Source organism: Nylanderia fulva, unplaced genomic scaffold (assembly GCF_048542155.1).
Source record: "Nylanderia fulva isolate GAGA-0341 unplaced genomic scaffold, ASM4854215v1 Scaffold25, whole genome shotgun sequence".
NCBI classification, from domain to species: domain Eukaryota; kingdom Metazoa; phylum Arthropoda; class Insecta; order Hymenoptera; family Formicidae; genus Nylanderia; species Nylanderia fulva.
In genome coordinates this window covers 1,507,577-1,532,376 of record NW_028190314.1, presented here as the reverse complement: position 1 = coordinate 1,532,376, position 24,800 = coordinate 1,507,577, and the positions used below count along the sequence as shown (strand labels likewise).

The window sequence follows — 24,800 nt, the reverse complement described above, 5'->3', positions numbered from 1 at the left end:
ATCGATGTTTCGATGTTGGCACACTCTTCTCTAAGCACGATCAGCTATCAAAATAACATACGCTTGCAATCGGTGCGCGTGCTTCTCCGTATGTTCTTGTAGTACTCACCTCTTATAGTTTCCGAGGTGGCGGTGCAAGCGAGATGCGCCACCGAGAGGAGGAAGGCCAGGGCCAAAGCCAAAGTCGGCGATATCGAAAGTAATCGTGTCATGTTTAGGAGAGACCTGCACCTGCTTCCTGCCACAATAATTCGCTGAAAGAACAAACGATAAGATAATGTCGTTAGTCACGTGCTTCCGGGATACTACATATTCGTCGATGTATACAATACAGTGTTTTTAAGAGATACAGATTTATATTTTATAGAGAAAAAACAACGAGCTCCAATATTTATTTATACATTAAAAATTATTTGTAACTATATATGTATATAATAATTTTCAAATGTATATAGTAAATATTAGAGCGAATCTTATAATTAGTTGCAGGATTGCAAACACAACCAAATTTTCGGGATAATTTTAGATATTTTTCGTAAGGATTAAACATTCCAAGGAAATGTTTGGAGAGCTATGGTAGATTTAAATTTATTATTAGCATATCGTCCGCCATTGATACATAATAGTCTACTGTACTTCCGCGATTTTCGCACGCTTAGATACATAAAGTTTCACCGCATCGTAATGTAATATACCTACGTCTATATATATATATATATATATTTAACCTTTCACTGAGATCACGCGCGGCATTCACGTTTTTATTTATTGGCAATTGTTTAATCACTCTCGTTTTTCGAGAGAAAAAATTAGGCGAAAGGGAAATAACTGCGTAATAAAATATGTATATGCATGTTATCGAGCGAATATGTCGGCGCTCGATGTGCATTATTCAACTCATTAAGTGCATAATGCTCTCTCCGAATGCGTCAGGTGAGAACCTAACGAGGCTCGTCAGTGCACTTTGATTAATGGGAAATTCTAGCGCATTTCGCGTTTACCTATCGATTCCTCGCGGCCGAAGGCGACTAATATCTTCTTAATCGATTACGAGGTCAGGATCTACGTAGATCGTATGTCTTTTGTATGCAACGCGAGCGTCGTTACACCCACGACGAAATGTCTCCACGCCACGATAAGGTGACTCGACAAATCTATTAATACGCGTACCTTACACTCTTATAGTTCTACTCGCCAAGAAGGCACGCACGCGGCATATCGATAGATTGTTAAAAAAAAAAAAAAAAAAAAAAAAATATTGCCAGCCAATCGACGAGGACCGAGAAATTTACGAGCCGATTCTCTCTCTCGATCAAATTCCGGTCGACACTTCGACGAACGCTGAGAGAATATTCCTGCAACGCGCGAATGAATAGATTGCGTCAAGTGCGCGAAGATAAGTATCACTAACAACAATCTATTTTTTGAGAAATTGTACAAAAAATGGACATACATTTTAAGCTTTTGAAACTGATTCAAGCTATATGTTACAGCACTTATTTCAAAGAGCAATAATTATTGGTTGCAAGCTATTTTGTGAAGACATGTCACAGTCATACGGTTGAGCTATTTTGATGTAAACTGTCATAGCTACATAGCATCGGTATCAGCATCAAAACGGATAATGTATTAGCAATCAATATAAGAATATATCAATCAAAATAAATTGTTAATTTAACATTCCGTAAAGGTTTAAAAATATAACATTTTTTTTTTCGCTTGAACTGGTGAGCAATGCGCAACCCGAAACCATGGCTCAAAGCTTAATAAATATTGAAATTAATTGCAAATAATTACTTTATAACTTCACATGTTACATAATGCTGAAAGACACAAACATAAAAACTACGTGCTTACGATTACAATTAGTCATTATCAAGTAATGTTTAGATTCGCATAAGTATGCATGGGCAAAACATCGCTGACTCCAATATTATTTAACATAAAATTGAAAGTCATGTATTAATTTTCTAAAATACAATGTATAGCAGATTACAGCTTATAATACAGTTAGATTGAACACATTCGGATAATTTGGATATTTCAGAACTTCAACAAATGTTTGACAGCTATAAATAGCTAATAATTAAGTTGTTTTGCATTGTTCGGATCGATTACATAACTTACAGCTATATCCGCTTAGCAGTTGCTGTGGTCATTTTGATTTCAGATCGTACACACGACTTTACTATATAATACAGCTAAATCGTGTGGCTGCTTTGATTGGATCCGCGGCTTCACGATTTATGGCAATTTAATATACTAATCGTTTTGGACGAATTTGGATTTCAGCTGCGTTACAACGACTTTACTATAATACACTAATGCTTGCTGGTTATTTTGGACTTTAGGATATGTCCAGCCAGGGAACCTAACAGGCTCGCATCACTTATTAATAGAAATTAATCACGTTCAGTTTTAGTTACTCGAGACGTTTATTTCGAAAGTCGTCTAGGTCGGCTGAGATATTTGAATCGCGCTGTGCAACGCACAACACCACGCCGTGTTTTCATCGCGCTTTTACGATACGGTAATAAATGGCAGGTTAATACGTATGGAAAATATGGATATATTAATTATACGCTTTTCTCGTGCTTTTCGACGATATATTTTCACGAAATCTACTTTCTATTTCGTACAGATGTTATCTGTCGTTCAAAGATGCTTTCTATTGTAGCATTTTTTAAAATTTTAATATGAAATGAAAATGTATTCGACTCTTTTTCTTTCAATTGTAAGTGACAGGAAACAGCTGATCTGACAGATCGATTTTAAGGAATATCATTGCCCGATACGATTCGTAGAAAATTGTGCTCCACCGTGCATAATAACGCGAATAATGACGCGCCGACACGGGATCGTTTATAATCGCGTGGATTGTTTGCACGAGGGAAGGCGCGAATAAATAACGCTCGCGCGACGCTTGTTTGCGAAAGGCCGCGTGAGAGAAGAGAGCGCGCTCTTGTACTACGTAGTAGGCTGTTTACATGCAATCTCGCAGATCTATAATCCAAATCGCAGATGCCGACAATGTAATTGGGCTGTTAACATTTCGCGCGATTACACAGGTAAATTTTGTAGCGAAAATAATATAAATTTTTGTACTTGATTTCCACGACGTACAAGCAGACTGGTCTACTATCCAATAACGATTCAGATATCATATACAAATATTTAATCGAATATAAATCTAATTTACAAATATTACTCGAACTTTTTCAAAATTTTTAAGCACCAATTAAATTTTATACTATACATATATGTCATTTACTTGAATATATGCTAGTATTTTAATAGAATGAACGTTAAAAATATAATAAATCGAAAAAGATTGAAAAATTCATATTTTGGGAGTATTACCAATATGATCTTATATTAATTTATCAAATATGACCTTTGATACTTATGTATAATGTATATATTTATGTTATTATTGCTCTAGAAAAAAAAAGGTAAATTTGCGCGATTCAGTCCATATAAACTTGTGAAAGACATACGTAGGTCTCCCAGAGAGATAATACATGCGGATTGAATTACGCGGATATACACGTGGTAGTACAAAAAGAATGCGAGAGTATCGTGATTACCGAAATTACAAGAATACTAAATTAATAATCACCGAAGCTATTCTCAAGTCTGGACGAAAATGGATGATATAAATAATATAAATTAATGAATATAAAAGATCAGATTTTTACTTGTGTAGCGAAAAAATAATCTATCATATATAAAAAGATTCAGTTTTGATTTAAATTAGATATATACAGTGCTTTCAAACACTATATGTCACGCAGTAGATCGAAAACAAAGACAAAGAGAGATAAATAGAATTAATTGTCAAAAATGTGCAATATTACTAGGTATAATTTGATTCTTTTTTTATCGCGTTCAATATCGATTAGTACAATAATCGACGTGCAAAATCGGTGAGCATTTTAGCACATAAAGAGTTTGCGCGATTATTCTCGTACGCGTACAACAGGCAGGCAAGCAAGCAAGCAAGAAGGCAGGCAAGCAAGCAAGCAAGCAAGCAAGCAAACAGACAGACAGTCGTAAAACATCGGCGTGGAAAATTTTCCCGGTGCATACGCACACCACCGCATGTATGAAAGTATATCAAATTCACGAGTGGAGCGGAGTCTTAAGTGGAACAGCTCTATTATGGGGCGTGATTAATAAATATTCGCACGACTCGCATACACACACACATACATCCACATGTACGCACAGGTAGAGGCCGGGTCCACCTGATCTGCCAGCTGTGCGTGCACTAAGCGCGTCGACAAATCGCGCCGTCGCTTGTCATTGATGTATTTCGCGGCGACAATGTTGAGCAACATTTATCAGAGGGACTAGAAGAGAGAGAAAGAGTGCCCGTGTTTGCATACACTATTTTAAGCGTTTATTCAGGAAGGAAACCCGCTTGGCGTGACGGCGCTTGCTCGTATACATACAGCCGCGGCTTGTACTCGCATATACGCACGAGCGTTTAATTACGCACATTTAAATAGAAATTATGACTCATCGCCGCTGCACGGCGTCTCGGATGTCTTTTTACCGTCGACGTCGATCTCCTTGGCTCCCTTAAAAATATTTTCTCGATACGTTTTATATTTCTCGCATTATTCATCGCCACTATCGAATATGATGACTGCTGATGACACATCATTGTTCAATAGATAATTTTTTTATTAACCTCGTATAATAGTGATAAAAGTCATAGAGCAAAGATAGTCTCTAGTTTTCATAAATATATTTTGAAATATCAAAATTTTCAGTATTAGAAAAATAATGGTATTTTTTTATTGAACAATTTTTCGATCTCCTTCATAAAACGAAGAAAAATTCATCTCGCTAATAATTTAATTATCGATATATGAATTTGTTTTCTTATACTTGTAATTTTTAAAAAAATTGTTTACTTCTTTTCTTTAATATTTTTATTTTCTTTTCAATTAATTACGCGTTCTCGAAAAATGTATAACATTTATTCTTTCCGCGTTAAGATAAACTTTCAGTTCCTCGCTGAATTTTCTCTAGAAAGGAGGCGATATATTATAAGATCGTAGATTTTCGCTCTGTCGTCCTCTTTGTGCGCGCCATTATATTTAACTATTAATAGTCATTACCACTTTTCACTTGAGAGAGTGCTGTTATTACTGTTATTCTTCCTCTCCGCTACCAGCGTTTCCCAGCGATCGTTCTCGTTTTGCCTCGGACTTTTAATTAGGATTCCGTCATGACGCGAGCTCTCCAGCTGCTTCGAATACATTTTTTTCTGAGCGCATCGCTAATTCGCCGACTAAGCGTTCCGATCGAATCTCGACAGCGGCGAATAAACTCGTAACAAACGGCGCCCCAAAGGGAAGTTCTAGGCTCGTTGCACCGTAGAGTGCGCTAAATTAGATCGTAAGCATCGTAGGAATCCAAAGAGGCGTCCGCTAGTAGGTTGTAAAACAGCCTACCAGCTATAATATTGTTATATTTAAATATTTTGATAATTAAAAGTCTACATTTTTTCAATAATTTAGAATCGATACTGAACGATAATAACATCGATATACAAATTTCGTTGCCTTATTTACAACCGATATAATCAACTAACGCCAAAATATGCAGATTTTCTTCTTCATACATATGCATGTCACATTCTATCAATTTTAAAAACCATGTCATTTTTTCTCTCGATCTTTACGATTAATTAATTTCTACGATTGACAAGAGTTTTCAACGATATTCTTCGAGGCATAAATACCGCGATAAAAGTGTCAATAATTTTTGTTGTTTTGTTAAACGGTCGTCTTCGATGACGCGTCCCGATACGAAAGACGGCGACTAAATTATCCATTTCGTCAGGTATGCGCCCCGTTATTGGCCAGCCGGACTCGCGCGTGAGTAGACAAAATGTCAAGATTTTGATTTATGAGACTCGGCCCGGCCAACTCGCGGAGAAATTAAGCGGAGCAGCTCTCGATTAGAGACCCGGTTCATCCGCCCAGCGGCGGCTTTATCCGATTATCTTCGACTCGAAATGTCTGCGTAATCGTCCATTAATGGGATGGGGATGGGGATAACATAAGGTTCGCTCGATGAACATATATTTGAACACTGATAAGCGCGACGACGCGGAATGCAAGTGGCGAATCTCCTCGCCATTTCAAATTTAATATCGCGTATAATCTATGCAAATTAAAAAGCTCCGGTTTGGCTAATGAATTATAACGACACGTATTGTCATATTGCAATGATTGTATGCAACGATTGTATTATCTTGCCCTGTGTGACATAATGGCGAAACGATGCGCGATGTAGCTCTTTTCTTTTCTTCCAACATATATGCTTTTACTCGAAAACTTCCACTTTCGTTCTTCACGTCAACCGACGCGTGTTTTGCAATCAATTTACCCGTGATAATTAAAAGCCGGATATTTTTCTGACACAACGCTATACAATGCATTTGCATATATCTATTCCCCTCTTTTAGCGAAGCATTTCTTCTTCTTCCTTTCAGTACCAAAAAGCCCGCCGGCAATTATATTCTTATCGATAAAACGATATCTTTTTCTCTCTCTCTCCGCGCGCGGTTGCTATCTAAAATCAATATTTATAATGGAGGTCCGCGTAAGGTGCTAATCGTTGTTAATTGAAGGCGCTAATTGCACAAGCTCCATATCTTTATTACTACATACGTAAGCTAAATTTAAACAACGCATGAAAAACGCAAGATAAGAGACTCTCACGCCGCCTAATATTATACCGTCTCACGTGCAAAACGTTAGTTGCATTCTTTATGGCGCTTCTTATACCTATACGCGAAAGAAGGAATATCCTCTCGGTGTCCCACTATGCAACCTTTCTCTCTCTATCTCTCTTTCTCAAGAGTGGCAGCCCTTCACCTTTTTCCACTCTTCTGCCACATGCCGCTCACGGACACGTGCTCGTGTTTATATGTGCCCTCCACTGTCCGACTTCTCCGGCGTCTTTCTCTCGAGCTCTTTCTCTCCGGCTCTCCATTACGCGTCGTTGCGCGACGCACTCATTTGCGCGTGAGTGCGTGCGTGCACGCACGCATGCATGCATGCGTATGTGCATCTCTCTCTCTCTGTACGCGAAAAAAAACGCGGTAGCTTGCGCAAAAGCGCAGAGTACGGTGCACGTGCACATGCAACGGACGGGAGAAAATAAGGAAGACGGAGAAGCAAAAAGGGGAAACCGACAGGTAGCTCGGTCGCCTTGCATTTACGAGAAGTGTATCGCGCGGTATGGAAACACCTGCTTGAGACTGATTTAAATGGATGTTGCTGGGATACCCCAACGTGCGCGCACCGTCATATATTGTATGTATGCACGGATTTATGATTGATCGTGCCCCAACGATGATTTCGAGCGCGAATTCTCTCTTTCTTCGTAATTCGCAATTGACGATTATGTCGAAATAATGATCATTAAATAAATATCGGAGTAAAGATTAAATGAAGGATTATATGTGAATTAAATATCGATATAAAATATTGAATGAGAATGATTATAGTAAATTATACATTCATTTTTTTGTCAACCTCTTTTTTTAACTTATAATTGCGTGTATGCATATATGTATATACTGTGATCATCCGTTCTTTATTTCGGAGGATAATTCTTGGTTTTCAACTATAGCTGGTTCTTTAGATTTATTCACTTTTTCAAAAATTAATTTTACTTTGCGTTACTAATGTCATATTAACGTGAGAATTTTTACGAAAATAATTGACAAAATTTGTAATGAGTTTCAAATTAAAAGAAGACATGATAGATCACAGTTATCTTTTCTTTTGCCAATCTCCAGATGAGATTGAATTTTAAATGTAAAAGTGGTAACTGATTTGGAAATATGTTGAAACAAAGCCTTAAAATTTGCACGATTGGCCTCTATTTTCTCTTTAAAAAAAAAATGGTCACCGTAATTATATCTCATTGTCTTTGTTACATTTTTGCATCCTAATATTCAATGTTTTTTTAATTGTAATTTGTTATTCTCATTTTTTTTCTATTTTAGCGTCGTGTTCTGCACCTTTGCTGTTAGTACATATATTCATATATTCGGTTTATTTATTCTAAAAGGATCTCTTTTATCTCATTTATAAATAAATAAATAAATAAATAAATAATTGCTAGACGTGAGGTAATGTTCTCGAAAAGTAATATATGTCAGACGCAAAAAGAAAGAGAAAGATATCTTGCGTACAACCCATGAAACTGTATATTTTTTTACGATTGTGTGCGCAAACTCATCGAGACGTTGTTCCTGCAGCTGATTCCGCGCAACGCAGAATATTGCCGCGATCTCTTTCGGTATATTTTTATTACGGCTATATATTTTGCCGAACGTGCCGCGCATCCCCGAGTCGAAACTTTGTCGAGAAAGTTACGATTCAGTGTACGTTATTCTAGGAAAGACAGTTACGACGCGGGATTGTTCGCGCGCGACTTGTAACTCTTAATCTAAGCAGCTTTCGAAGCGCGCGAGAGAGGGAAAAATGTGCCGCCGCGCCGGAGAAATCACGATGAAAATGAAGAAATGCGCGAGCAGATGTCCGTGTACGCGGGTTAAAAAAAAAAAAAAAAAAAAAAAAAAAACCGAGAAGAGAAAAGAAAGGCCAAACTATTTCTCACAAGTATAATCCGATAATCCATAAACTTGATTGACATGCATATTATAAGACATTCAATCAAATGTGACTTATCATCTATTTAATTCTCGAGATCTATAGAAAATTCATGAAATTTTTGATGAAAAATGTACGAAATCGATAATTTACATATGAAATATTTTTTAAAATCGAGAATATATTGATTGCTTCAAAAAGAGAATTATATTGAATACATCATATAAATTATATAGCATCTTATAGGCATAACTTTATTTTGATAAACAGTTTAAATACCGACAGACAAACATGTCATGAAGTTAAAAATATGTCATTCTACAGATATTTTAGCTTCTACGAAGTTTTTTTTAGAATATCGTGTGTTGATGACAATAGACAATATATCTTGATAAAAATTGACCAGTTTATTCTATTATATAAATAATTTAAAATAATCTTTCTTCAAAAGGGCAACTTTGAAAGTTTCTGTCGTCTTATTTCTCTCACGTTGGATAGAAACTAATTAACTTTTAAACTATTTTTTATCACAGGATTTAATCTTTACTTTTTTTTCATAATAAGTATATATTTACGAGCGGAAATTTTCATTATTCCATATTATGCATTATTACACTTTATTATCGCGTACGAGGCAAGTTCGCGTTTAATGTCTCCGCCTTGAACCATTTCAATTGTGTACGGCATTATACGGCGAGAGAAGAGGGAGGAAAAAAGAGGCTCGCCTGAGAGAAGTAAGAGTGCACGATTATATCGCGCGGCTTTTTCTCTCCGCGTTCGGGCACAAGGATGAGAGCGCGCAAAGTTACGGGATTGAAAATAGAGACTGACGCGCGCATTATTCACGTCGTGACTTTCCAGCGTCGACCGTGTTACGTGCAGTTCGCCTTTTTTTCTCTCTCTCTCTCTCTCTCAACCTCTAAAGCCCTTCTAAGCCCAACGTTTCTCGTTGTACTTCATTATTTCGACGACAGTGATCATTACTCAGAAAGTTAGTCGAGCCTTCTTTTATCATGTTAAAGCATATACATTGAGATTGATTATACGCCGGTTCGCTTAATTTTCAGCGAACTTCACCTTCTCAGAATTCCAATTCTGTCTCATCAAGCTTTATCGAGATCTTTAACATTGATTATTATCGGAAAAAAATTTTAATGGAACAAAATTGTTCTCTAAGATGCCAAAAGATGCATTAAAATTCTTAACTTTGATAATCTTCACTCTTCTTATGTCTTACATAACGAAATTCGCGAAAAAAAAAGAGAGAATACGTATTTCCCTCGGGCTTTTCATTTTTATTTTTGAATTTAACAAGACGTAACGAAAGTTACGTGCTAACATATGTGTGCGGCTTGTGCTTTCAATTGGCTCTGCAAGGTCAGAGTAATCTTTCTTACTGACAACTAACGGTTTGTATCTTTGCGATCCAATTAATCGGCACATTAGCTCCCCTAGCGCGATATATTTTCGGGCGGGCTGTATATTTTCGCGCGCGGATTCGCACAAAAAGAGGTAACGTGCGCCGGAAAGATTGTAATTTTCGCGGATTGTTATTCCGAGAAAGACAGTTACGAGGCCTCGGTAAAATCATTCGAATGAATTACAATTCTTAATTTAAGCGTCCTTGTATTTCGATCCAAGAAAGCGAGAGAGGGAAAGAGACAAGTCGAAGAAAGAGACGATCACGAGAACTTTTTTTTTTCATAGACTATATCTCATAATAAAACTAAGAATCCGTAATATAATAATATTAATGAGAGAAAAAAAATAAAACTTAGTTTTAACTTAAAAACTTAATAAGAATATTAATTTGATTGTCACTCAGATTTTCAATTCGTATAATAAAAAATTTTCATTCTGTAAATATTGTATTAAATTTCTGAAAAAATATCTTAAATAAATATTTTATAGAAGATTATTATCAATTAATGGAAATTATTTACTTTTCAAATGTGAACGTAAAGGAAAAGAAAATAAATAGACACATATGACATATGCTTTTTTCTCATAAACGATAATGTCGATCGATCGCATTCGCAGACTTTATTAAGTCACAGGTTTGAAGTCCCTAGTTAGCTCCAACTATAAATAATAATTACAGTCGCTGAATATATCGAAATGTCGACAGTTTTTTTAGTGAAAGTATCCAGCGAGAAAGAAAGAGACAGAGAGGGCAGGATATTACGTCGCGCGACAGTATATCTATCAGCCAAATCGACTTTCTTCGCTTTATAAATCGATTTTATTCCAGCAGCGCAGTAAAGTGCGACGCGCGTATATCGAACATTAAATTAATTAGCCGAGGGACCATTTAGCTCGGTAATTGCTTCTTGTTTAACAACAATATCGGCATGTTTTTACATAAAAGCGGCAGAGGGGCGCGCACGTATAGAACTATGCTATATAGTCTCTCACGTACTTAACGCGAACCTATAATAATGAATTATCGTCCGCTAAGCGATAATAACCGCTTGTCCGATGCGGTAATTATCGGCCGCGAACGGCGTCCGGTAATCGCTCATTTAGCAATCGTTTGTTGTAGGCTAATGCAATGCAACATTAAGTCCGCCGATATCGTCGATCTTTATCGCGTGTGGCGTTTACGATCTCTTCTCTCTCTCTCTCTCTTTCTCCTCGCAATTGGCATATATGGGCGTTCCTTGTCGGCCGACGAGACACGTGTTTCGGATTTTCCGCTATGCAATGTTATATACGGCGTGGCGTTTACGCGATTGCTATAATTATCGATTATTTAAATTTCAACGGATTAGAAATAATCAGACGCGGATGATGAGGCGTCGGGCTTGAAGGAAAAATTAATTTTTATTTATTTAATTAACTTGATATTATACCAAGAAAAAATGTGTGTTCTGTGTACAGTGAATAAAAATTAATTTTTCTTTGAAACTGATCAGCTGTGCACAGGATACAAATTTTTCTTAGTACGATATCAAGTAATTAAATAAATCTCAATTCGAGATTTTTGTTTGTAATAAACCCCTATGCGTCTCCGATCGATTATTGTTACACGACCACCGGCTGCGATCGTGTTTACCTTAGGGATAATGCGCACTTGGGATAATTGACGAGCAATCGTTGGGAAAAACGATCGATCGATCGATATCGACAGCCGCTCGTTATCATCCGTTCGCTACGATCGTATCTTTTTTTTTTTTTGTAAGAATGAAAAATTAATTAAATAAATAGAGTCCTTTAAAATATTATTTTCCTTCGGAAATACTTGTCAAATTTTGAAAATCCATTCGTCACCGGATGATTGGAAATCATTAAGACGCGGCTTTGCGAAGATCCCTTTTTGCGTCGTGTGTGTAATAATTTATGCACATATAGAAACGCATGGAACTCGGAACCAGCTTCTCTCTGTCGGAGAATCAATATTGAAATTTCAATATTTGAACCGTTTGAGTGCTCGAAGACTATCATGCCGTTCGATGTCACTTTTTGCAAAGCGTACGTCTCTCACTTATATCATATCGTTGCGTGTAATAAGAGCTCGAGGATTTAGAATCGTATAGTATTTCATACCTAAACTTGCCTGCCTGGCGTCAATATGAGTTGTTTATAAGCTTGTCATTCGAATTCAAGAAATATATCTATATCTCGCGCATTTAAATTAAACGAGCCTTTTTTTCCGATCATATTGTTCACGTAACAAAATGACATCATGGAGTATAATAAAATCTCGCCGGAATGTTGTCACACAAAAGCGGAGGAATTGAAACCGGTATAATTTCGCGGATTAAAATTTCGATGTTGTAAAGATATACACGAAGGAACAAAATATTTATCTATGTTTATTTATGAAGAAAACGCTTTACATATATGTACAGCATGATTCTCTCTGGGAATATATATTAATAGTTTATGCACCGGGCGAAACAGAAAACAAAGAGTCGAAAAACTTCGACGTCGAAACTTAATCGGCGAAGGAATAAAAAATCGATCGCGAAGATTAGGATAATGGAGCAGAAAATGATGAAAAAAAGAAAATGAGAGATAATTTCCGATCTTTCGGCGCCGTATTAATATCCAAAAAATTCCCTCGCTCACCGCAAACGGAAATCGCGAATGAATGGAATCGCGAGCAGCTGTAGTCGGTCTTATTGATGCGCGGAATTTTTCCTCGACCTCTCGCCACTCTTGACCACGTTCGCGTGTTATGTTATAAGTAATCGTGTTACAATGGCGCTTATACTTTCTCACGCCGCTGAACGGGAATGAGTTCTCGCACGGGGATCGTTAGAAATGTCAACTGCCAAGATCGCTCGGAACAGATCTTGTTGAATGAAACGACCGCGAGATGCTTAATCATGATTTCTCTCGGTAATAAAACGGCAGATTAAATTGTTTAATAGTTTTTGCTATTTTTTTTTGATTATGAAATTAAAAATATTTGTCGACTAATACTCACAGTTACATGTAGAAATCTTCAAGAGTCAGATGTAAAAAATTGAAGAGAGAAATACTGTCATCGTCCTTCTGACGAATCGTCAATTAAATGTGTTTAATATAATAAATAAATGAGAGCCTAAACAATCTTTATGATCTTATCATAAATATTATTCCAATTTTCTTTTGTATCCTTATGTAGAGTAATTGTGTTGTTAAATTTTTTAATACAAAACATTTCAGCTATTTCTCTTTAAAACTCATGGTCGAAACGTTGTACGTTTAATCAAATAAATAATAATTTGCAAGTGTTGGTCGACAAATATTTTTAATTTCGTGTAATTAATTATTAATTAATTTGATTTTTATTGTTGAAAGATCGATTTATTTATCTTAATTAATTTTTGATATTTTAATGAGATATCTGATAAGTACGGAAACAGTTCTCTCTTGATGCAGATGAAATCGAATGTCATCTTTAAACACAACTTTAAGATTTTTTATATCAAATATCTTGATGATTAACTTTGATATTAAGATGCTTAAAATGCTGTTCGCATTTATATATGCAAGTGAGAAACACACTTTTCCCGCTGGCTATATAATATATCTCATTTGTATAAGGATTCCTGAGACGTGATCCGGGGGCGAATACGACGTTGCCGAGGAGGCATTGAATGGTAGAAATAAAACTCGTCGTAAAGTACGTATTACGAATGGCGGAAAAATGTTAGAAATGCGAACGGCGAACGTGGAATATATATTTATGTAGGAATGGCGGAGTTTGCGAAATTTAGTCTCTCTAATCCTTCGGTGAATCACACATACTCATGTACAATTTCAATTTATATTCATGCGAAAATGACTTATTCTATTCATACTACGTATCGTAAACTTCTTTGGCACTTTTTAATTAAACTTTCGCTTTTAATGACTGTCACCCCGAGCGATTGATGCAATTTAACCTACTAAAATATTTTGGAATTGATAATTTGTCGAAAAAAGCCAGAATGATCAGTATTTATTGATAGGCAAGCGGGCGAATTTTGAGAAAATTAAAAAAGAAATAAAGCTTCTCTATATATTTATGCACACAAATGATTAAATTTTGTTGTTAATTATACTTCGAAAATAATGGACTGCAAATAAATCATAAAATCTGTCATAATAAAATTGAAGACAAAGTTTTATTTTATATTATTTTTTTTCATGTTCTAAATTTATACAGAATAATCTTGCTCGGTTTAAAAGAGCTCGGCGAGCACGTGGTCTCTGTCTCCTCTCATAAGATGACTTAGAGAATCATGTACTTAGGCTGCTGCCGAACATGCATTATGCGCGCAATCCGTTATCGCGGTCTTCTACATTCGGCCACACAATATCTTGTGCATCCTTCGTCCTTAATGGACGAGACGAGTCTCGCTTATCTCTGATTTAAAGCGAAGGATAATACTTTCGATCGTTTCGCCGTCGTATAAGAATGCATCTGGCGGTCGGTGTGAGTTCGGTGCACGAATAAGAATTCGACCTTAGAGGTCCGTGCGTTGCCTTCCTCTTAATTTTTTTTCTTTTTTTTCCTCTCTCTTTCTCTTACTCCGCCGTCTGGATATATAATAAAACGATCGAGGGAAAGCAAATGAATATTAAGACGATTACTTTAATGGATTTTGATTGAGGCGATTTTATCGAGGCAATGAAAGTAAATATATCCGCGCCTCCCTTCCCATTCTCTCATCTCGAATTACAACTTCGACGATTGCATCTTTAAGTTGCACCTTTGGTCATTTATTTAAATTAAATTCATTCACGACGGCAATTACGAAAACAGATATCTCGCGCTCGCCGAAATACTCGTAAAAGATAATCACGGGGTAATGTTTATTTCTGCTTTTTATTAATTGTAATACAGCTTTAATCTTTATTTATTAATTTTTTATCTCGTACTTTTTTTAAGCCAAGATTATTCGACTTTTTTTTAGAAAAATATACGATGCCTCTTGCGCACAACTCGCATTCACCCCTTTAATTGTCAATTTACCCGATTTGGAAAATCTTTCGCGTTATATAGTTGAGAGAATTTTTCAATTAAAAATTACACGACGTGACAATGTTTGCATGCACGCTGTAGATGTTAAAATATTGAAATTTATCGCCGCGCACGGAGATGGAGCTCATCTAAACTTGCCACGACACGGCACGTTGATGTTGCCGGCAGGTTCAATTTACTTTTAGAAGTCATTAATTCTTGCAAAATTCAATCTCGTAATTTGCTCCGTCGCAAGAAGGCGGGACTTAATTTTCGAAGCGGCATCCGATTATTATCCAGTGCCCATTCAACGTGGGTAAAACGAGAGACTATATGGACGACACAACGACGAAGATGAAGCGCTCATTATACACACAGATTCAATCGAGCCGTGAAAGTTCGACTCTATATAAGAATTCGTTTATGAAACCGAAAAGTGGAACTAACGGGCCGTCGTGTCATCGATGTGATACGCGACGATAATAATTGACGTCATTGAATACCTGAAATATTTAACGTAGTTCGAACATTAGTACAATAATAACAGAATATGAGAGATAATATATCCTAAAAAAATTGTATGTGTATGTGAGCTTAAATTAGATTTTCTCGAAAAATTACGGTCGAGAAAAAAGGATATTATAGCCGAGGACGATATGAGTCGTGTAAAAATCTAAATGGAATAATGGATTAATAAATTAGCAAACTCATCTCGTCCATCTCGATTATTTTTTCAATAATTTTTTTTTATTGATTACAATCGTTGAAAGCGATGACAATAGGGTCTGTTGAATTGGAAGTTGTGTTGTGTGTGTAGACGCGAAATAAAATATTCCGATAAGCCGCACGAAATTTCATCGCGCAACAATAGCTTGACGACATAGGCTCGCTTCGCCTTAAGATATAGGACTGCTTAATTAGAAGTCTAGATTAAAATGCAAATGTCCAATATATATGCGAGCTGACGTGACGGTCCTTGACCGTTCGAAAAATATCAACGATAGATACGGAGACGCGATATCCGAAGAATTTCCCTCTTCTTCCTCCTCCGCATCATGTATCACGTAATCATCATAGAATCATTGTACAAATATTTTAAACGTCACCTTAAATTTTAAAATAAATAAGTTTCACAGCGAAATGTCAAAAATTATATTCTTAGGTGAAAATATTAATTTTTTTCGAAATATGAGAATATATAGGTATTTATTAAGTTTTAAAGACACTAATTTAATCTGGTCATTCTGCTTTTTTTCTTTATACAGTCTTCGCATATATTTTTAAAATTAATCGATCGTGTTGAAATATACATTAAAATATCCTTCAGCATAATATCGCTGTCAATAATTACGATTTGCGTACGTAATTTCGCAAAAAAAGAGAGCCAATTCCGCGAAGAGACGTGCGGTGAACGAACGGTGTAATATATGGAGACAACGATCCGCTTCCTTTTTACGTCAGTGTCAGGATTTACGAACATCAAGATCGTAATTTCTCGTACTTGTTGCGGTTGCTTGGCCCTTAAGTGCATCCGGTTGCGTCGACGAACTCACCACTGACGTATACGCGATTTTGTGACGTTGGAGAAAATCGGATAAAGCGAATATCGATAATAATATCGCGATTATTTCGATTAATAAAATAAGATATATCACGGCGCGGAATTTATGATTTACTTCCAATTTTCCTAAAAAAATGTTTTCAGTGAACATGTCCGATCTCTTGAACATAAATAGAGATGCGATCCGCGAGATAGCGAGATAATTAGTACCTTAAATATCACCGTAAAAAGTGAAAAATTTATTTCCTCGGGTCGATTTATTATTTAACTTATTTTTTTTTATTTATCTTTTCGCTTTGAAAAAAAATCTGGCAGTCGGTCGAAGTCGCCGCGAGTCCTCTCTTTGCCGCACAAAAGCGCGCACTTGAGAAGAGACGCGCGCGTGCGATGCGAGTCGGAGAGAGAAACCGCGTGTAAGTTGAAAGGCGCGCACGGAGAAAAAGAGAGAGAAAGAGAAAAAGAGAGAGGCGAAAGAAAAGGAGATAGAACAGCAGGTTCCTCTCAAGCGAGAGAGGGAAGGCTTCGACCTCGCATGCTCGCTCGCGCGGCTTTACCGGAGTAAAGTGCCTCCGAGGAAGAAGCTGCTCTCGCGAGATCGTCCTCGGAAGACCGCGATCTCTTTCCTCTCGATCCTTTCCTCCTTTAGTCTTTTAGAGTATATTATTCTTTGGCCATTAAATCCTCGATCGCGATAAAAGAATTTTTATCTCTCCGCGAAAAAAAATGTATCTTATAATAAATTGTATTTTTATTGTTACGAATATTAAGATAATTTTCCGAATTTATTTGATTTTAATTTGATTTTAAGACGGAAGAAAGTGCAATAGAAATAGACCTATTGTACACGTGTTTAATTTTCGTATTTTGATCAGGAATATTTTACGATCAAATCTATTTTATATATACTAATATTTTTCGTAATTTACAAAAATCACGATGGCAATTTTACTTTTTTTTCTTAAGAGGATTCTAAACATCCTTGAGAAGTCTGTTGTTATTTTCCTTTTTTATCGACAAAATATGAGGTTAGATAAATTATAAATCTATTTATTTGCTACATAAGAATTGTTTTTTACCTAAAATTAGAACTCATATATTTTGTCGATAAAAAGGAAAAAACAACAGTCTTCTCAAAGACGTTTAGGATCACCTTAAATAACGTATTAGTTTTCACATAATTTATTATGATAATTTACATGATTTATCATCTCCATCGTTTATTCCAAATTACACTATTGATGCGCTCGTGCAAGATTCAAGCACAAACACAGTTCCAAATTTTCCACTAATATTCTTTTCTTTTCCTCGACTAGGAAGACCTACTCCTGAAACCCCTAATAAGATCGATACCCCGGATTCGAAAGCAATGTCGCTCTACGACTTCGAAATGAAAGAAGAGTGGCGGCAGATCGAGTTACAAAGACTCGCACTACTTCATCCTTTTTTCTTCGCGTGCGCGGGATTGACATTGATTTATTCCGCTTCCCAGATCGCAGCGGGGATAATTTGCAGATAGAAGGAAGGAGATATATATATATTCTATTCTATTACGTTTCTGTACACACTCTACCTGTAAGATCCCTCGGCGTGCTCCGATCTCGCGCGAACGGGATATCACGAACGATCAATCTCTCCCCATCTCTCGAGGATCTCGCGAGCCGGGGTCGGGCGAGAAATAGCAGAAAGGCGACGCTGCGGCACGCACTGCCGAGAGGTAACTGGAAGTAAGTGGCACGAGCTGTCGCGTGCAGCCACGCCGCGCGGCGAAACGACAACACAACGTAACAGGTGCGTGCTGGCGAGGAAGGGCTCGATCAGTATACGTATATGTATATATGTATGCAAGTCGAGCGCGAGTAGGTTGCAGGGATTGAGCCTGGCTCTATATCCGCGAACTGACATTTCTCTTTCGAATTTTCTCACTCTCTTCCTCTCGACATTTGCCTGCATTTTAAATCACTGAGAAACATCGCTCGCGATAAGTACAGCGGCGATCCATGTGATCCCGCGTGTATATCAGAAGTTACACATGGTATCTCGTCAACTCGTATCGCGTGTTTTTACCGCGCGACGTTTATTTGATGAATGAAATGTATATCCGAAAGATATATTCGTTAAGAAATAATAAACTCTGCGAGATGATTTTTCGAATAATGATTTATGATGATTTAATAATTAATTCTTTGCATCTTTTGCATTGCAATATTTGTTATGATAGATTGATGGAGTGTTGACTGATTAACTGCTAATTGCAAACGCTGAAGTTTGACTTCTTCCTATACACAGAGAGAATTTTCTCTTACAATTGTCTTAGAATTTATCTTCTGAAAAATCATAGTAATTGTGGGATAATATAGTATTAGACAAATTTTTATGAGTTCTCTCTCCCTCTGATCAAAATATGTACCACAATATAAAATATTAATATTTTATTATGTACATATCAGAAAAATTCTTACGATTATCATGATCTTCAGGATAAATTCTAAAAGAAAATTCTCTTCGTGTACTGTGATATATATTTCTGAATAAAATATTGCTTATTTTATTATTCTATTTTTAGTGAGTAAAATATTATACTCTAAATAATACTATTTTCTTTGTTTCTTTGTTAGTCAGCTAATTAATTTTCTTGAAACTATAGCTATTTTAATATGCTTATTCATATCAAATAATATTACAGTTTCGAAATATTTCATTATGTGGTTGGCATTGTTCGACATAAGCGATCGAGAGCAGTCGCACGAGATTTATCGATTAAATTGTTATCCGTTTATCGATTTCTCTTGATTAATCGATTGAGACTCAGTATAGTTTATGCCTTGATCGATTAATCGGTCCGTTCCCATTGATCGAATAAATGATTAAATCAGTAATTTCTTACGTGCCTTATAGATTCAATCGGATGAATCGGTTAATTGCATTCGATCAAATTTTTTCTCATATTATTAACTTTGTCTTTATATAGAAAAACTCGAAATGGTTATACATTTTTGTATTTTCCCACAAAAAAATGATCAAAGATATCCTGTTGGAATATCTCGTATAATTCTACAATTTATTCATATTCATAAATTTCTTGCTACTTCTAGATATTGACAAAAAAAAAGAAAACATTCCAAACTGCCTACGAAGCGGGCATCAACGCGTCATAAAAATCGAATATATCTTTATATATACCGATATAGATCGCGATGTCGCGCGAATTTAATTTTGTAACCTACGACTACGTGTTTTTTTTTCACTCGCACTCACACAGAGGCATCTCTTCAGGTGACAAACAGCTGACGCTGATAATCCCGCGAATTTTTCCTTCGCGCTTAAAATCACCACGAGTTTGCGAGGATGACGTTAAACGTTATTTTGTTTAGATCTAAACCTCATCGAGATGGAACGCGCGCTTGACGTAAATAAAAATTGTGACTGATACTTTCAACCCACATTTCGCTAAATGTGACTCACAGATTTGACATTCGATTTAGTCAGCAACTCTTATTTTGCAAACTTTTAAGAAATATCTAAATTCACTATTTCTTATCTTTCATATATGTCATATGCTATTTAAAAAAAATCAAAAAATACAAAATTCACAATCTTTCTCCCTCTTCCTCTCTTTATTAAATAATAATATAATTAGCGATAAGTGTCTAATAAAAATGCGTATACTGGAGACGTAAATTCGCGTTCAATAAATTAAACGCATCGAAATTTCACGAAGAATCGCTATCACCTCAATGGGAATCACGTGTCATCTTCGGCACGTGTCTACTGGCAAGGTCCGACACTCTCGAACCCTCTAGGCGAATATTATTATGCGGCTCTCTTCTCGGTGATATCACGTGGTAAAAATCCGCTCGGCTAGGCCGATCGATCCATCCATCACTCGTCGTAATCCGCATTCTCGGTCTCGTCATTTCCTCTCTTTCTCTCTTCTTTTGCTCGTATATGAATCTCTTATTACGATACTTTAATTATCCCTACATGTCGAGCTGAACTTCGCGGCAGATTCTTCAAACGTTACGAGTCTCTTTGATTTATGGAAGAAAATTTCTTCGAACATTTTAAGATTATATTCTTGGAGCAATATGAAATGTTAATTCTTCAATTTCTTACGAAATGTCAATAGAGAAAGTATATAAAGTCCGTATTAGAATATCAGAAATCGATTAGGAAAACGATGACTGAGAATCATAAAATCGATATTTTTGTAATTATTGAATATACATATTTGTTTATAAACCCTTTTCTACGTCTATAATTATAATTCCTTTCTGTATTCTCTCTGTTTTCTGTATTTTAGCTAAATACATTTCCCCGTAATTTTTTACGAGATTTCTCTCGGAATACATAATCTCTTCGACGATTCGTCCGTCAAACAAACTATATATTGCGCCTCGAGACATTCTCGAGGATCCCGTGAGACTTTTAGATACCCCGCAGCCAAACATGCACGGATCTCTTTCGCACTCACCTGCGAGTATAATTCCTTCGTCGGCCTCTTCCAGACTCCTTTCTCAGCAGCCAGCAGCGAGGCGCCTCGCCGCGAGTCCACGTGACGAGGTTGACGCTGACGTTGACGACGCACCGCACTGATTGACAATGAGATTGCGCGGCCACAATCGGTTTTTCTCGCGCGCGTAAGACTCGCGACGCGAGTTCATTTGCGGCGACGAGATACGGAGGCACACACGCGCGAGAGCGCGAATCTCGGCGAGACTGGTCCAGCACACACTGATAATGCAACGGGAGTACAAGGCACTGCGTGTCTCGTCTCGTCTCGTCTCGACTCGTCTCGACCTGTCGCGTACGCGGCACGAGCTCTACTGCGGATCTGAATGATTCCGCGTCAGCTGCTCGCCGCAGCTGCACTGAGGAGTTCCGTTGCGATTTCCACCACCGCGATTAACGAAGATCGCGCGCGCGGTCGGTCGCCGAGAGAATGAGAGAAGAGGGAGGGATGGTGGAAAGAGTGACGATGGTAGTAGTAGTAGTAGTAGTAATAGTAGTGGTGGTTGCTAATGTCGGTGGTGGTGGTGGTGGGTGGTGAAGGTGGGAGAGAAGGAGGCTGTAGTAGTGGTTTTCCTTCTTGAGTGAGGCATCGCGCATTGATTGTGAGAGAGGAGAGGAGAGAACGCGAAGAGCCGCGCTTTTATGCACGTGCGACGCGAATAGAGATGGTTCGATGCAGGTGGCATCGGAGAAGGAGACAGAGAGGAAAGATATAAATGTTGAATGCTTGTGATGTATACAAATTTTTTCCGACCTTTCGGTATCCGATAAGATAAAGCGAGAATGCAGAAGAGTACGGTTTCCTGAAATTTCGTTGACAAGTTTCTCATGTAACTTTCATTATTTTAATTTCTCACGCAAAAGAATTGATTATATTCTAGGATTAATATACAATTCAAATTATGGATGTCTGATGCGTGAAATATATGAATACTGAATAATAAATTATATATTTTTTCTTTATATTCTTTCTGAGATTATGTTTTCCACGAATTGCTTGCTTTGCTTGAAATAGATGATAATAATAAGATACGATGTAGAAGTCCTATAAATTGCAATATAAAACAGTTAAAAAAATATACTGCAATAGTAAGCGAGAAATCGCAAGCGGAAAACAGATGGTGCGTCTCTCTCATAAAAGATATACATATGTATCGCCAAGTTTAGATCGAAGCATCTCGAGACGCGATCGGAATGCCACGTGCGAGCCGCACGCGTGCCGATGCAACTCGTGGCCGAACTCGTTTCGTGATGCCAAGAAGTACATGCATGTACGGCGAAGCTTTCACGAATCCTTCTGGAGGACAACAGAGATTGTTAGTCGGTTATCCCAGAAGGAGCTCGTAAAATCTTTCGCTCTCGAGAGAGCCGCTCCGAAGAGAGCGAGACGGAAAGGGTAGCTCGGACAAGTTAAATGAACATAAAAAAAGTAAAGGGACATCTGAGTATATACCGGGTGGGAAAGAGAAAAGCCTTATCTTTCACTTATTGGAAATGGCAAAGATACACGGAGAGAATTTTCTCTTAGAATTTACCCTGAAAATCGTGGGGCAATATAGTAATATTAAAAGAATTTTATAAGAGTTTCTCTGATATTTACCACACAATAAAAAATATTAATATTCACGACAATAATTTAAGATATAAAATATGTCCGATTAATTTTACTATGTGCTTAAATTCTAAGAGAAAATTCTCTCTGTGTATAAAATACATATATGTGTATCGAGAGGAACCACCAATAAATACCAGAGAACTATAGCAACGTTGACAGAGAAGAGAAGCACCGAATGTTCCCCGAACAGAACGCAACATTCGGCTGCTTTCGCGAGGAATGATAAAATAGTTGATCTCACCTGGATAGCTACTTATGCGATGTCTAGTCTAGCTCTCCTCCGCCGTGATTAGGTAAAAAATCAATGACTTGGCTTTCTACGCTTTCAGCTCTTGACATCGTATCGTAAAACTAAATGGCGATGACAGTAAGAGAGATTGATATGCAATATATATTTTCTATCTCGTATTTTTTTTTAATATTAATAAAATTAGCTAAATGTGTGTCATGAACGTAGATTTTGTAAATGATATATTTTTGAATGTTTTAAATATTTATGTTAAAAGTCAAAGAAGACTTCTTTTTTTTAAATTGAAATTTGTATCCTAGAATTTTCTGACAAGAGATTTCTAAATTCATTGATTTTTTTTAAGTCCTTATAAAATATTTAATGTTCTGATTAGATCGAATATATACCTATACAATAGATATAAGAAATAATCTCAAGAATTTCTGATGATTCATAAAGCACTAAATCAATTGACATATCGAAGTTTAAAATGTGGTTTTATCGATAATAGTATATATAAACTAGTTTTATCAATAATAATGTAAACTTCAACTGGGTGGCTATTTTGTTATCTTTCTCCTTTTAATTTTAGCAAAATGTAAGATTAAATTTAACCGAACCGGAATACACACACACATATGTATATGTATATTGATATGTTACATATAAAATCTTATTGGAAATGAGAAAACAAAAATATCAGTTAAACTAAAATTTACTATTACTGATAAAGCTACTATTAATTAGACTTTGTTTTATCAATTGATTCAATGCTTCTGAATGTTATCAGATATTCCTGCGATATTCTATATATCTAATCGACATAAATCCTTGTAAAAAATTTTACGGGCAGTTCTGCGCGCGTTCGGTCCTTGAACGATGGGATGTGCAAATAAACTGTTTAATGATTAGGAGGTTGCAACAAAGAGATGTCTGACCATGCAAGGTCAAGTGGTTCCTTGCTGCGGCGATGTCTGAACCTTCTAGGAGTTCATTGATCCGACAATTTGGTTGATGATCGATGAGGTATCCCAATAAATGTACTATGTCTCATATCTAGAAAATCTCTACGACAAAAATAAATCGACTGCTGATGAAGACGAGTCGAAATTGCACTGGCGAACATCAGCATTCTTTCTATTAGGTTGATTCTCTAGATAATTATATACGGTTTCAAAAATTTATTGAACATTATTTTACCCTTGTTTCGAAAGTTTTTAAAATTTTTCTCGCGTGACTTTCTTGAGCGAATTACGCATAATTATGTATAATATAATTTAAATAAATTTGATTTATTTCTATTTTGATTCTTTCTACTATACATATAATTTTAATTATTTATTATTACACTTTATTTAATTATTTAATTTATTATTATACTTTCATAATTTTTATTGGATCTTCGATTTCTCAAATTTCAATTTACGATCACACATTTTAAAAAATAGTTGCTTAAAAACTAATTTGAAACAATGTTGTCAAAGCTGCGAGAAAATCTGACAAGACGCAGAATCATGAAATCTATCTATGATTACGACTTTTTATTTACAATTGGACATTTCAATTAGGAACTCTAAAATTGTGTATCGATTTTGGTATCTTCATACGAATCCAATTTACGTATAGGTACCCATTGAATTTAGTACAATATGCATAGAATCCCTCGCATCAGCTCGAGTCCATCTGAACGTTTAGGTTGCTAACAGGATTAGGTAACGCGCAGGTTGAAACGCGATGAAAGATCGAGCTGGGACCAACTCTCCCGGTTATTGTACAACATATCGAAGATACTTATCGAAGGAGAC

At 36.4% G+C, this 24,800-nt stretch overlaps 1 protein-coding gene across 1 annotated transcript in view; it reads right to left on the bottom strand.

The window, feature by feature from the left end:
* The window catches only part of cv-2 (crosveinless 2-secreting protein), a 39,539-nt gene extending 18,367 nt beyond the window's left edge, over positions 1 to 21,172 (bottom strand). Inside the window, exons 1-2 of the mRNA XM_085483432.1 lie at positions 21,114 to 21,172; positions 110 to 254 (exon numbers count right to left, since the gene is read on the bottom strand). Of these exons, the coding sequence (XP_085339558.1) occupies positions 110 to 212 (103 nt within the window). The 5' untranslated portion in view covers positions 213 to 254; positions 21,114 to 21,172. The remainder of the gene's footprint in view (positions 1 to 109; positions 255 to 21,113) is intronic.
* Between the last annotated feature and the right edge of the window lie 3,628 nt (positions 21,173 to 24,800).